A 16,104-nucleotide genomic window follows, 5' to 3' on the forward strand; every position below is an offset into this window, starting at 1 on the left:
TAGATTAACTCGAATGTGGCACAGAAAAACAAATAAAGGGAGCCACTAAAGGCTATTTAAATCGTAAATCGGATTGTTTGTGAAAAAATCATGGATTTTATTTTTAGGCCATTTTGCCCAGCTCTAACTAGAACATGCAAATCTATCATCATTGTAATACAGACTGTATTAATTAATTCCTAATTTGTTTATTTCATTTCCTACTGTGTACTTGTTTTAATATCTTAAATATATATATATAATAGTAAGGCATACTGCATACTTTTTATTTCTTATTGTGTTATGCAGGGGTGGATTAAGGTCGTCAGGGGCCCCTAGGCTGCTCTTTGTGTGAGCCCCCCTCCCCTCCCCTTTCCTTCAAGTGTAACTTTAGTAATTTACGTTTTTGTGCTCCACTTTCATGCTTTCTTTCAGCCATTCTGCCACTATGCCGTCCAGCAATAGCAGTGACGTAAATGAAAATGATTGACATGATTTGACCAGCAGCAGCTGATTGGATAACCAATTCATATCTACCCAATAACCTGCTTGTTTTTTTTAAATGTTTCTTATTGGCCAATTAGGGTCTTCTTTTGTTTGCGCCCTGACGGGCCTAGGCCCACCCACTTTTCAACAGGCCCATCCAAAATTTTTCTTCAAAAAACTTTTTTTTTTTTTTTTTAAATATATTCTAATTTTGTCAAGAATTATAAAAAAAATCGGCAATAAGCTCATAATTTGTGCTAAAATAGTCTAAATATTAGTTTTAAAGAGTTAATTTTAAAAAGCTGATTATGTCTAACCTGTCTTTGATGTTTCTGCACAAGTTCAGCACAGTGGTTCGGGTTTGTTCCGATCAGAGCATGTGAGCGGAGAGCGCATTTCTGAATATTCCGCTTGCCCATTCCACTCAGGGTCGCTCGCTCAACCCAGAATGGACTGCAAATACGTGGAATAAGGGCTGCCTCCGACTAAAGTTTTTTTCTAGTCGACTAGTATAGTTGTTCATTTAAGCCATTCGTAGACAAATCGCCCCTTTATATTAATTTCATTACTTAGGCCATATACCCGATAGATGAGCGTTTACGTAATATAGCCGCACTCAAGCGCAGGACCACAAGGAGACATTTAATTATTTATTAATAAACTGGTGTTTTCTGTGTCGCAGCAAAGATGAAGTTGACGATGTGGTCTCGCCATGAATGCCAGAGAGAAATGCACATTTCATATGATTACATATTCATAGAGAAGGCTAGCCTATTTATTTTAGTTTTGAATATTTTCGTTTAAAAGTAGATATTTCAAACTTTCTATAATAGATAGCCTATATTTCTCAAATCTGTGAGGCACAAGCTGAGTTTCGGCACCCTCCAGTTCACATGCAATGCAAGTGTCGGCGCCTTATTACATTGTCTGCTATATATTTGCTTGTTATTAAATACAGGCAATTAGTTGATAAAACATCAAAATTAAGATACAATTTATACAAAACGAAAATCTTTTAAAAAAGAGACTACAAAACAAAACTTAATGAAGTGGTCAAAATGTTTTACCCATGTCTCCAGACATATTGCACATCTCATGATGCATCATATCTTTCTCATGCTGCATGCTCACTGCATGCTCACTTTCATAATCAACATTGATTAAATTAAAAAACATAATGACCTCACATATTTTCCAACCCAGCCCTCGGCCCTGTTGCAACAGTCGTTGTTTAGGTACCTTAAACGCGCATGTACAGTCTCGGAGTCATCACTGCAACCAGGAGATGAAGAGAGCCAAGACCCACATCACCTAGCACATATATTTGTCTCTGCCACCCCAGGATGCTAGCGCGACCAGCGCCATTGCTAGGAGGGCGCCAGCGCCTCTGCCTCTCAGCGCCTCTGCCTCGCGAATGGATGATAGCCCTGAAGACGCCTAGCAATGGTTTAACCTTTAGTTAAGTTATACCTTAAGAGTCTTCGTAGCGCGCTAAGAGACAACGTTATCGGGAAACGCAGCTCAGGAATCATGCTTATGATGCGTAATGGAGATTCCAAAGCGCTCTTCTTTGGTCAGAACCACGGAGAGCGATCGCGGAAAGGTCCGTCCTAGAGGTCTGCGCGGGACTGCTTTTCTAGTCCCGCTCCCGCGAGGTTTTATTCCGCACTCACCCGCTCCCGCTATATATTCACGCTTTGTTCACCCGCTGCCCGCTTAAAATAATTTTCTTCCCGACCATTCCCGCTAAATTTAGTTCTCGTTTCCAGAATCTCACATTTAACTATTAGGAAACAATACAGAGTATATAAAACTTTTTTTCGCAGTACATCCATTATATTTCCATGTTCCACTTTTAAGACGTATAGCTTGCATTCAGCCCGTCATAGATCAAATGTTAGATCAAAATTATATTTTAGACATTCAATGGTGATTAAAAAAAAAACACCAGACCATGTTAGCATGACTACAATGAATATGATCAAGAGCGGCTCGGACTGTCCTGTCAGCAGCATTGAGCGCATCTTCAGCGCAGCCGGAAGGGTTCTGCGTTCAAGTGAAAAGACGTCGGGAACGGGATATTGTTACCGCCCGCTCCCGTTCGAATTACACCAGAGTTACCGACCGCAACCGCTTTTATTTGGAAATTTATTCCCGCGCCGCAAGAAATGTGGTCGGGTCCCGCGGTTCCCGCGGGAATGCAGACCTCTAGTCCGTCCTATGCACCGAAACTTTTTTACAATGCAACAAAATATTTAAAGAGCAAGCTATTAGTAATTTTTATTAGGTTAAACAGTGATTAGATAACGTTTTTAATTTAACGTTCACAATTGGTCTGGCCCATCCAAACTGGAATCCCGGCGCCGTGCCTGGTTCGCGCTTAAGTAAAAAAAAAAAAAAAAAAAATTGGCTGGCCAATCCGAGACCCCCTGAACACGTGAGGCCCCTAGGCTGCAGCCTATGTAAGCCTGTGCATTAATCCGCGCCAGGTGTTATGTAATGAATGGAAAATATATAGGCTGATTAGCCTATCATTTAATTTGTATAATTCCACTTTTTTTTCTCTGAGTAGATTTATGAAGAGTAATTTGTACTTTTACTTAATTACTTTTTTAACACCAGTACTTTTACTTGTAATAAAGTACAATTTCAGCAATGTAACGGTACTTGTATTTGAGTATAATTGTTCAGTACTCTTTCCACCACTGCTATTAACAGCACAATTCAGTTGACCGGAAATGACTGAGCTGGCTTGTCTAAAACAAGGCAAACAATCAGTGTGAATGATTATTCTGTTATAATTTTTTCAAGTTAAACCAGAGCTTCATTTTGGCGGATTGTAGTTAGAATTCAGTTTTTGGTACCAGCTGAATTATCAGTCTTGATTTTCATAAAATTGCATGACTATGGCTTTAGGCTTGCCAATTTATTAACAGCTTGAATGCACAACAAGCAAAAAATGACGCATTATTATTAGTGAAGAATCACTATTGGAACAATAATTTAGTCTATAACCTGGAATAGAGTCATCATGTGCAGCTCATGTGTTTTTTTCTTTGTTGAATTCTTTAGCATGCACAAGTTCTCAGTGGTTGTCATGTTAATGTTGATGTTGCAGGTGTGGTGCTGGTGTGTTTTGAGGGTGACTCTGATGGCTACATCAATCTGGTGGCATATCCATACGAAGAGAGCGAGGGGCTGGACCACGAAGAGCTGTCCGAAAGAGACCAGCCGCGGAGAAAACACTCTCGCCGTAGCCTCCACCGCTCCAGCAGTGAGCACAAAGAGGACCGACCTGCTCACGACGGCGACGGCAATGACAAGTAAGTGAATAAAAGTCTTTATGCTGGTCATATGTGTAACAGAATCCACCGTAAGACCTCAAGAGGTGAAACACAACAAAATATATAAATGCATACATTTAAAAAATGGATATTTGAACCTCTAATACTTATACAGATGTATTATGACCACAAGGTGTACCTTATTCATGAAGAGTGGAAAAACAAATATTCATATATGAAATATGTTTTGTTTACATATGTTTTGGATCTTATTGTATGGTTTTGCAATGGAAAATTACTGAAATTGAACTTACTGCATTGGAGAATTGCGATTCTTGTCTATCCGTCTCCAACTGTTTGACCTCTTAAAATTATAGTTTAAGACTTTTTTTATACTATTTAATGTATTTAAAACTTTTTGTGGTCGTAAATTTGATACAACTAAATTGAGGAGTTTTTAAGGACCTGTACTTTAAGATAGCCCATCGCACAATAGTCCCAGCGATTTTGCAAGCCCTGATATGAAATACATTCATTTTAATATGACAAAAGCTTTCTCAACAGTCACCCTTGCATTGCATTGATGGTAATTAGTGTGTCTGTGTAGTCTGCAGGAGTTGAAGAGCCCTCTTCTGGACCTACAGATGCATTCGGATGTGCCCTTCCAGATGCTGGACAGCAACAGCGGCCTGAGCTCAGAGAAGATCAGCCACAACCCCTGGAGTCTGCGCTGCCACAAACAACAGCTCAGCCGCATGCGCTCCGAGTCCAAAGACAGGAAACTCTACAGTATCCTGCTCTAAAATGACAAATAGAAAATGAAATAGTTTCATTTTGTTTTGGGGGAAAAAGTGGAGAAATCTGGACAGCAGTCAGCTACATTAAACTGCTTAAGGGATGCATCTGTCAAGGTTAAGATTTTGGGCTTTTTGGTTTTTCATGAAGTTCAGACTGGTGGAAAGAAAACATTCAAAAGACACTGTTAAGTGTTTCTTTTAAAGCACTGTATCTATTTGTGTCAATAGATTTAAATTACAATCCATATTTTTAAAGGCTGTGAGTATTTTCTCCTACACTGAGCCATAAATCTCCACTTCAGTAGCACTTACACACTAAACTTTACATTTTTATTCCTGTCTATATCCTGAAGGTTTTTCCAGAGGGATTTGTTCATTTATGATTTGCTTGATTTTATACAACATTTTATTCCCCCCAAAAAAACTGTAAAAATTAAGTTTTTTTTTCTCAATTATGGCGTCAAGAAATTAGATTTGGTTTCATCTTCGAATTATGAGATTATCAGGTATACCACAGGCCTGTAGTTTAACTTACAAAATGTTTCACAGACTAATTACAGAGGTTCGAAATTTGTTAAATAACGATTAATTAAATCTACACCTAGTGTGTAGTGTCTTTCAACAAGTTTAATTGCTTCAAAAACAGCACAATTATCACTGTGCTTTTCAGTATCAAAGCCTTTTATTTCCACAATGAAATTGTGATAATTATTGATAAAAGTTGACTGGAACTACTGTGCCTTAAATCTGTTTTTCTGAATTATGGCATGACGAAATGAGATACTTTTGACTCTAATTTAAAAAAAAAAAAGAAGAAGAATTTTGAAACTGACTTCGTCCAGTGTTTCAATTTTTGTACTAGAAATGTATGCAAATTAGTGTATATTTCATTAAATAATGCCTCATCGTAACATTTTAGAAAGCTTGTAATACAAAAAATGTTTGAAATTATCATTGTAATCAATCAACTGGGTAAGGCGATAACTATTAGTTATTTTTTTTACTCTATTCACCTGCAGTGTCTCGCCTTAAAATGGCTTGACATTGTAATTGCAATAATACACTATTTGTCTGAATAGTTTGCTTTTTAGATAAAAAAAATTAAGAGAGGGCCTAATTATGTATGCCTGTGACATAAAATGTGAGAGGGGTCCCTACTTCAAAACATGACTTGAAAATAAAAAACACAAGTTATAGTTGAAACCAAATCCTAAAAGTAACGAGTTGCTTGTTAACCTTAACTCCATCCATCAACACTAGAAATTATGCAATTAGCTGTAGTTGTTCTGCTTTAATGGCTCTATGAGTCATATGTCATGAGGGCTGCATTTTCCAAAAAGCTGTTAAGCATAAAAATGATGAAACAGAGACTTGTGGGTTGTTTCTCAAAAGCATTGTAATTTACTAAGCTTTAATAATCGTTGAGCTATGAAGCATTCATGAATTGTCAAGTGCGTCTTAATGAGACACTCATGACCATCTGCAAAATTACATCTGAACTTTTTGTTTAGGATCCTTACACTTAATGTAGCTTGGCAGTAATGGAAGAATACTTTATATTTTATTAAATTATATTATTTAATTAGTAATTAACATTACATTAAGAATATTTGGGAATAATTCAAAACAAGTGTATCTTTTCACATCTGATTTAATATTATGAAGAAGTACTTATAAGTAGGTAAATATGTAATTCACCACAGCTGTAAAGTGCTGGAAAGGATTTACAAAATTAAAGACTTGAAAAGAGCTTTTTAAAATTTGAATTTGAATTAGAATTTTAGTATTTAAGTTTTTGAATTTGAATTTTTGAGTTTTTGAATTTGAATTTTTGAATTTGAATTTTTGAATTTGAATTTAAATTTGAATTTAGGAAAGGTGTAAGAAACTAGTCACAGGTGTACAGCTGTAAAGACAGTACTGTGGAAAGACTGTGCTATCATTACCTTTTTTTGTCTTGTAAAGGCAAACTTTATCCTAAAATCTTTTGACAGGCAAGAGTAAATTTCATGCCATGCACAAACATTTCTAAATCATGTGGAATCAAAGAAAAGGAGGAGAGTAGAAGTCTTTCTGTCAGGAGAGTGCCAGAACTTGCTGTATTTCCACAAGCTGAGCAATAGGAAGCAGATGCTCATGTCTTAAGGACCCAAAATCCTCATTAATCATAAATGGTTCTCTAAAGACAGGGAGCTGTTTGTTTCTAAGAGAGAATTTGGCTAGAAATGATTGGCAGGCAGATTGTGATAATATTGTCAAGCTTGTCAAAGTCAATGGGCTTATGGAAAACACACACTGTTCTTTTAGATGGCTTTGTCCAGTAATGCAAGTAAACATTCGTTTTATGAGATTATCAGGTCCTGTAGTTTACTTCACAAAATGTTTCACAGACTAATTAAATAACAAATAATTAAATCTACAGCTAGTGTCCCTGCTGAAAAAACAGCTAAAACCAGCCTAGGCTGGTTGGCTGGTCTTAGCTGGTTTCAGCTGGTCTAAAGTGGCCAAAACCCCTCTAAAACCAGCCTTCTGACCAGCTAAAACCAGCCAACCAACCTAGGCTGGTTTTTTGCTTGTTTTTTCACCAGGGGTCTAGCGTGTCTCAAAAAACAATGAAGCTGTAAGTTTAATTGCTTCAAAAACAGCACAAAAAATACAGCTTTTTAGTATCAAAGCCTTTTATTTCCACAAAAAATGTTGATAATTATTGATAAAAGTTGACTGCAACTACTGTGCCTTAAACGTGTTTTAAAACGTCCATTTCAGGCAATCAGAACTGAGCATTCAGATAGACACTGATGTAAATATGCGTTGTGCATATATGTTTCCTCTGTTGTTTATGATTCTTGACCCTAAACCTCCACCAGAATTCCTGCTGTTGGAGAACGTAGTCCATCATTTCGTCTACCCCTGCATTCTGGACTTGAAGATGGGCACCCGGCAACACGGCGATGACGCTTCAGAGGAGAAAGCCGCCCGCCAGATGAAGAAGTGCGAGCAGAGCACGTCTGCCACGTTAGGAGTGCGTGTGTGCGGCATGCAGGTGTGTATGCCTTTGACCCGAGACGCTGAAATGATTGGTTTTACAAGTGATTGGACAAGAGATTTGGAGCCAACAAGTAATATTTCACTCTCATTAGCACTGTGTTGAAGAATGTTGGTGTCCGTCCAGAGCCTGAGATTGATTGTGTACGCACACAGATTGCTAAATGACAAATACTGCAAGTGTCCATGATAAAGAAAAGGAAAAGTTCAATAATCACATGCCAAGTTTTTAGAAATATAGTTGTATTTATATTGGACGCTCAGGCCCGAACCCTGCCCTTGTCCAACAACTTATCAGAACAGAGCCCGTGTTGCAGCCATTACAACAGTTCAGTTTGGGATTTTAATGGCAAAGTGGCTAGATTTCATTTCATCTCTTTATGAAGTTAAATTAGAAATAAGTTTGGAACATTTTACGTTTGTTAAATTCAAGCTTTTGTTTTTAAAGTAACGACCAAGCAGCCAGCAGCAATGAGTTGAGCATGTTTGATCAATTTAGCCCTCTCAAATCAACACAACTTGCCTAAAATAAAATCTATAGACATAAAACACTTGATGCATTTCACAATATTAATTTAAACATTTAACCCCTTAACTGTCACCCCCATTTTTTAAAATAGGCATGAAAGTGCACTATCCAAACTTCAATTGTTGTAATTCATGAACACTTTGGAATACAGATCTAAAGTTGGTCTCTTTTTGAAGAGGACAATCTGCAGATTATTGCAGAAGTGGAATTTTTTCAAAAAAAAAAAAAAAAGTATCAACAAATTATAGAAGTTTAAATTTACTGTTTTATTCTAAAATTGATATCAAATTGAAGCCTCACATCTAAATAAGTTATGTTCCAAATTTGAAGTTGATATGAAAAAAAAGGTCTACTTTTATTTGTGTGCACTCACAATATCAACAAAACGTTGTGCTTTTGTAAAATAGCTAAAGAAAACGAACATTCTTCAGCTTTGTGCCGTTTCTGACTTGAGTAGGAGCGCTTTACAGAAATGAAACGAATATTTGCCCCACAGACAATTTAAAATGTATCTTTAGAATGCTTTAAATTACTACTTTAAAATGAAATAATTCATGTAATAAAATTGTTGCGCAAAGTTAATGTGAACATTTAGCTTATACTTCGGCCAAAAAAAAAAAAAGTCTGTGGCATCCAACTTGTCTTCACATTTAACATGAAAAACAGCAATAAAAACATAGGCTTCAACTCAGTTAACTGGCTGATTTATGAGAAAAATAAAACAATGTTGGCAAAGTTATAGGCTTGTTGGCTTTTCTGAGGTAGGCTAAATGTTATGTATATTATAAGATGTTTTATTGACTTATTTTTTATAACTCTGATCGATTTCATTAAACGTGTTTATTCATTTTTATGAATGCCTTCAAATACTTTTTCATGTTTATTTCATGCTGCAAATATTAAAGAGGAAAAGATCATTGATTCACATGCCGCTTGATCTGAGGCAAATATAGTTCCCCTTCAGTCGAATCACTTCGACGTTACATGGGATCTCGCCTGAGAGACCGATCATCTCTGAGCCTTATATAAAAAGGCCAATTGCAAATTGGCGAGTGGATGTGCGCGTCGGCCACTCCCCCGTACATACGGGTATATAAGATGGCGGCGCGCATCACTCAAACAGACTTTCGCTTTCAGAGCCGGTATGCTCAAGCCTTTTGACGTCGTCAAGAAAGACTTCACGTTCCTGCTGCTGCTGTTCTTCTCTGCTGGTGTGCGCCGATTGAATAAGAAACAAGTTTACTGAAAGAGTGAATTTCTCGGCGCCGCCAGCGGGGTCCCGCGGGCGGCCGTTTTCACGGCCATAAAAGCCTCCTGCTTTCCAGCGAGCAAGCCCCATTGAGTGCACAGTGGTGCCGCGGTTTCCTCCCTGGGCAGACTGGGACTAAAAGAGCAATTTCTCACGGCTGTGTAAAGACGTTCTTTTCAGAATGGCTTTCCGGCCGTGCGCTTCTGGGTGTGGCTGTTTCCTCACCTCACTGGACGGACATGAAAGCTGCTTCACATGTCTGGGCATCGAACATGCTGAGGCAGCTTTCACGGATGGTTCATGCATTCATTGCGAAAGCATGACCATGGGAATGCTGAGGACTCGCCGCTCGCTCGCGGGCAGGCCCCCCTTCGCGCCCCACGGCCTGCGGAATTTTTCCGCCGCTGTGGCGAGGCACGAGGGGGAATTTCAAGTCACGGTGCCGAACGTTCCGCCGGCTCCAAAAGCCCTGCGGTCTTCCGCCCGCCAGCATACCCCCGTCGAGATGCCAAAGCAGTACGCCTCCCCGCCAGCCGGGCTGGGCGTCTCCTTTGGCGCTCCACAGGAGGAAGAGATGTCTGACGCTGCGTCAGAGGGAGAGTCAGGGAGTGAGGACGCTCTTCTGGCGGCGCGGCGCCCCTCCGGGGTTGCTGCCCCGTCGGAGGCAGACTCCGAGCTCTCGGCTATGCTCCTCCGAGCCGCCAGGGGGATCGGCCTGGAGGTTACTCCATCGGCCTCGGCCGATCCTTCTCGGCTGGGCGACTGGTTCCTGGGGACGGCTCCGGCGGCATCGCCTCGCCCTCCCCCGGTGCCATTCTTCCCGGAGGTGCACGAGGAGCTGGTTAAGACCTGGCGGGCGCCCTTTTCATCTCGCCCGCTGCCCAGCTCCTCTCCCCTCGCCACCCTTGATGGCGGGGCGGTCAGGGGGTATGCGTCGGTTCCCCAGGTCGAGCGCGCTATGGCGGTGCAACTTTGCCCGCGTGGCGCTGCCACCTGGCGGGGCCGGCCGCGTCTCCCGTCCAAGGCGTGTGAGCGCTCGTCCGCCCTTGCGGGCCGCATTTTTCACGCTGCGGGCCAGGCCGCCTCGGCCCTGCATGCGATGGCGACCCTGCAGGTCTACCAGGCCAAGGGGTTGAAACAGCTGTACGAGGGTGGTCCTGACCAAGGTACGATGCAGGAACTCCGCGCTGCCACCGACTTCGCCCTTCGTGCGACGAAGGTCGCGGCGCGGGCCCTTGGTCAGGTGATGTCCACGGCTGTGGTTCCAGGAGCGACACCTGTGGCTCTCTCTGGCCCAGATGGCAGATGCCGACAAAGCACGCTTTCTCGACGCTCCCATCTCCCAGAGGGGCCTATTCGGCGACTCTGTCGAGGACTTCGCCCAACAGTTCTCGGCAGCCCAGAGACAGACGGAGGCGCTTCACATCCTGCCCCGCCGCGATGCTTCCATCCCGCCGCCGGAGGCACCGAGGGCGCCCCCCTGCGGCCGCAACATCTACGGCTCGCCTCCCTGCGGAGGCCCACGACGCCAGGTCGGCGAGAAGGGCCCGCAAGCGCAGAGCCAGCCGCAGGAGAGTGGCGCCGCCCGCGGCACAGGGACCGGCCCGAAACACTCGCAAGAAAACTGCGAAACGTCCCTGACGCGGGCCTCCAGAGGTGATTGAGACTGCTCCTTAGGGGATGCTAACATCTACGCTCCCCGCTCCCGGTGGAGGGCCGGGAGCCACTGTGTGCTTCAATGCTGCCGTCGGCCAACGGTCGACGGTACCCACATTTTCTCAAAAAGAGCAAATTTCTCACCTCTGGCTTCGGCCTCGAGTTTCCTTCCTGAGCAGCACTTACACTCCTCGGAACCAGACTCGCGGCTGGTCTTCGCCAGTGCGGGATCCAGGGAAGAAGGTAAGCACTGCTTAGTGCAGTCAGACACTTCCCCAGGACGCTCATCCTTCTGGGTTCTGTCCCCTTCCCTGTCTCCCCTTAGGCTGCCCCACCACGGTCACGTCGGTCAACGTTCCCTTGATACCACTACGCTGGTTGATACGGACGGTACGGCCCGGCCCCAGGCGTCCGCCCAGACTCAGAGGTACCCCTTACATTCTTATTCGGGCAGGCGTGCCTCTGTTCTGCCTGCGGAGGTCGCGTTCCTACTGGCGAAGGACGCGATCCAGCCTGTCCCTCCCCCGGGACGAGGTCGGGATCTCTCAGTCCCGACTTCACGTGTCCAGTTAAGTGTGGTGGGTTAATATCCGCCCTGGATGGAGCTCTGTCCCGATCCCTTCTCAGGCTGTCGGCACACTCGCTCACGACGAAGCACATACAGGTATGTTTCCGTCTCCAGGGCTGGGTTGCAGCCATCTGCCTGAAGGGCACCCGCTGTCGCGTCTCGATTTCCCCCCGACACACACCCCCTCGGCGGTCTGCTCCGGGGGTCGAGCTCTTCAGCGTGAGGTGCTTCCATTTGGCCAGTCCCCCTCCTTCCTGCCTTTTTTAGGCCATGGGAGCTCCCCTGTCTCCTCTTCGGCAGACAGGACTTCGCATCATCAACCGTCTCTTCGACTGGTGCTTTGCCAGCCCACTCGTGAGTTCCGTTGTGCGAACTTGGGGACCTGGTGCTTCGGCACCCCCGCCATCTGGTCCTTCAGGCCAACCGAAGGAATTCGTTCCCTCGGTCGGGAGCCCGACTCGGTCCACAAGACAGCCCGCCTTACTACTAGGAGCGCGCAGTCAGTGCTGTAGTTCCTGAGTCAATCAGGCACAACATAGCGGTCCTCTCAAATTTGAGGCTCCTGGGGCACATGACAGCTCTAAGCCGCTTAGAGCCGCTAAGCTTGTTCATGTGAGACCGCTTCAGCACGATCGAGTCCCATGATGGGCATGGCACCTCGGCCCACTCCGGACTGGCGTTTTCCCGCAGTTTGGCCGTCAAGCCAGCCCGTGGCTACCACGGGTTGGGTTGCCATGTACGACAGAGGCTTACAACCTCCCCATCTGCTCCCATGGAGTCCAACATGGCAGATTTTGCTACTTGCCATTCACTTGAAGCAGGGAAACTCAACCGTGCAGCCTGTCGGCTCTCACGGCAGTCCACCCACCTGCAGGATGGCGACTCCACCCCGTGATGCAGCTAGTTTGGAGTATATCGGTAGGCCAGCCACATTCGCTCGTCTTCCGATTCCTCCCTTTGCCAGCTGCCTCTTTCTGAGTAACGCTGGCTCACAGCTGACCTCCGGGGCCCAAGTACGCCCTTCCCCAGCGAGCCTCCTTGCACAGACAATGTGCAAGTCCAGGGAGGACGAGGAGTAAGTCTGTTGGTTGCGCTACAACAATGGCCCACCCGGACTCAGGTCTTAGTAACCGTTCCCTCGCGGCAGTCCCTCCCTGTAGGGCACGGTATGACACCCCAGACCTCTCCGGCCTTCACAGACCGTGATACAACTATCACTCAGTACCGAGCTCCCTTGACTAGGCAGGCTTGCGCACTGAGATGAGGTCTATTTTTGCTGGCTTTCCACAGAGATACACGACTGCAGTAATGCTTCCCTTCCTGCAGGAGAGTTGAGCGCAGGCTGTCCCCTCGACTCTCCAAGTATATGCCGCTGCTTCGCCGCGTATCACATGCAGTAGATGGAGCTAAGTAGGCAAGCATTCACTGACCGTGAGGTTTCGCAGAGGTGCCCAGAACGCACCCCTCACCCTCTTGGGGCCTTCCCGTCGCCTTCAGAGCTGCGGGACGCTCCAATTGAGCCATTGGCCTCAGTCGAGCTAGTATTCCTGTCATTAAGACAGCGCTCCTGACCGCCCTGGCTCCCGTCAAGAGGGCAGGAGACCTACAAGTTTTCTCTGTCAAGTAGCACCTCATACCCTCTGGGACCCCCCGTCGCCTTTCAGGGCCGCGGGTTGCTCCTTTGGAGCCATGGGCCTCAGTCGAGCTAGAATTCCTGTCATTTAGACAGCACTCCTGACTCCCCTGGCTTCCTTTAAGAGGGTAGAATACCGACAAGCTCAGGTTCCTCAGAGGTGCTCAAAAAAACGCACCTCATACCGCTTGGATCTCCCCGCCGCCTTTCAGGGCCGCGGGTCGCTCCTTGGAGCCACGGGCCTCAGTCGAGCTAGAATTCCTGTCATTTAGACAGCGCTCCTGACTGCCCTGGCTTCCATTAAGAGGGTAGGATATCGACAAGCTGAGGTTCCTTAGAGGTGCTTAAAAGCTGAGGTTCCTCAGAGGTGCTTAGAACGCACCTCATACCTCTTGGACCTCCCCGTCGCCTTTCAGGGCCGCGGTCGCTCCATTGGAGCCACAGGCCTCAGTCGAGCTAAAATTCCTGTCATTAAGACAGCGCTCCTGACTGCCCTGGCTACCATCAAGAGGGCCTACAAGCTTCTCTGCCAGCAAAGTGTGTCGAGAAATTCGGCCCGGCGTCTTCCACGTTACCGTCGAGACCCCGGCCCGGTGCCCAAGGTTCCCACCACGCCTTTCCGCGATCAGGTGGTGAACCTGCAAGCTCTGCCCTGGAGGAGGCAGACCCAGCCTTGCGATGTCGTGTCGTTAAATATGTGAAACTTGAATCACTCGGCACTTCAGCCGCACCAAGCAGCTTCATCTGCCTCGGGATTCAGCAGAAAGGGAATGCTCCCCGAACTGAGGTTGGCTAAATGGGTGGTAGATGCCTTCTCCCTGTTATACTCAGGGACAGCCATGATCCTTGGGTCACGGCTCCTCACCAGCAGATGTAAAAACCAGAAGCTGCGGGCTGGGCGACACCCTACCTTCGCTTGGTTCTACAACCTTGCGCAGAGGCCGTTTCCCCGTGTCCTAACATGAGGACTCACAGGTGAGCGGGAAGACCGGCTGGTGTCGGTTTGCGGCGCCATTCCCATGTGGATCCGTGCGCTATTTCCCAGAATGTTCCCTCCGGCGAACCCTGGGTCCTCCTGCCCCGCAGTCAGGGCTAGACGCGGAGTAGTCCTGCACTGTGATCCTGCCTGGGTCTCCTTCGCCCCGCAGGTTGTGGCTTAGTTTTTATTTATTCCAGCGGAGGAGACCGCTGTTTCCCTCGTGTATCCCTAAAAACCTTTATGGATATATTGAATTATTCTCATTTCCACATGTAAAAATGTCATGTGCTCCGCCCCCCCAACCCATGCTTCAGTACAACTGGCATCCCTGGAAGGGCCCCCTTATTGGGCCTCAGGGCGTTGGGAAGGTTACGTTACACTTCGCCTGCCGGCACGTATACTTGTCAGCACGTGAAGTTGTTGCGTAACGCGGCGTCAGGGTCGTGGCCTTTTCCATAGGGCTAGTTCCCATGTAACGTCGAAGTGATTCGACTGAAGGGGAACGTCTAGGTTACGAAGGTAACCCACGTTCCCTGAAGGAGGGAACGGAGACGTTACATTCCCCTGCCACGCCCCTGGCATCGCGCTGACGCCGGCTTGACGGCCCTTCAGCGAAAACCTGTTTGAGTGATGCGCGCCGCCATCTTATATACCCGTATGTACGGGGGAGTGGCCGACGCGCACGTCCACTCGCCAATTTGCAATTGGCCTTTTTATATAAGGCTCAGAGATGATCGGTCTCTCAGGCGAGATCCCATGTAACGTCTCCGTTCCCTCCTTCAGGGAACGTGGGTTACCTTCGTAACCTAGACGTTATCTCACTACAAATTAAAGAGCGTAAAACACATTTATTGTTTGTATTTTATCAAAAAATAGAATTTATAGGCGGACACTTGCGTGCTACAAATAATACATGGACTTGAAAACGTTAAATATTATTTCAAAGCATTTACACCGTAAATAACACAGTTTGTGAATACTCACGTAACGTTATGTACTTAAGAAAAATCAGCAAGTTAACCGAGTTGGAGCCCATAATGATTGGGGGGTCCGTACAAATTTTTGGCCTATGCAATATGATAAATGTAAAAATATCTTTACATCCTTGTTTAATTTTGCAGTTTGACATAACAGATCCCTTCTAAAAATAAAACGAAAACTATTTAGGTTTGGTTTGACCTTCCTACAAATACTTTAAATTCTTATCGAGAATGATGCCAAGATACTTGACTTCATTCACTACTTCACTCTTAATCTGCACCTCAAATACATCCCTTGCAGGCCTATTTCGTATGAAGAAGCATATGGAAACTTAACATTTAAGAGTTAAATCTCAAGCCATTAGAAATATTCAGCAATGCCTGAGTCACCTGCCAGGCTAGGAGTTTTAGTAGACACACGGATTAGGTAGGTCATTTATATACATTGTAAACAACAATAGACTAAGTACAGAGCCTTGTGGTAATCCCATGTTGTTAGCACACACAAATAACTGACGCAAACCACTCTAAAGCTTCTGATGACATTTTAAGCTGATTTAATTTATTTCATAAAATACTGTGATTAACAGTGTCAAAGGCCTTCTTTAGGTCCAGAAACACTGCCCCGACAACATTTCCTTTATCCAATCAGGCTTTTATTTTTTTTAAGCAAATGTGACCCTGGACCACAAAACCAGTCTTAAGTCGCTGTTCTTTTATGCCAAAAAAATTAAGTAAAGATCATGTTCCATGAGGATTGTTTGTAAAATTCCTACTGTAAACCTATCAAAATGTCATTTTTGATTAGTAATATGCATTGTTAAGAACTTAATTTGGACAACTTTAAAGGTGATTTTCTCAGTATTTTGATTTTTTGCACCCTTAGATTCCAGATTTTCCAATAGATGTATCTCGGCCA

At 44.9% G+C, this 16,104-nt stretch overlaps 1 protein-coding gene across 1 annotated transcript in view; it reads left to right on the top strand.

Annotated features, from left to right (window-relative positions):
* Positions 1 to 16,104, top strand: part of ip6k1 (inositol hexakisphosphate kinase 1) — a 31,731-nt gene that overhangs the window by 12,168 nt on the left and 3,459 nt on the right. The window contains exons 2-4 of the mRNA XM_073832508.1: positions 3,584 to 3,788; positions 4,357 to 4,538; positions 7,414 to 7,589. Coding sequence (XP_073688609.1) covers positions 3,584 to 3,788; positions 4,357 to 4,538; positions 7,414 to 7,589 — 563 coding nt within the window. The remainder of the gene's footprint in view (positions 1 to 3,583; positions 3,789 to 4,356; positions 4,539 to 7,413; positions 7,590 to 16,104) is intronic.

Source organism: Garra rufa, unplaced genomic scaffold (genome assembly GCF_049309525.1).
Source record: "Garra rufa unplaced genomic scaffold, GarRuf1.0 hap1_unplaced_002, whole genome shotgun sequence".
Lineage (NCBI taxonomy): Eukaryota > Metazoa > Chordata > Actinopteri > Cypriniformes > Cyprinidae > Garra > Garra rufa.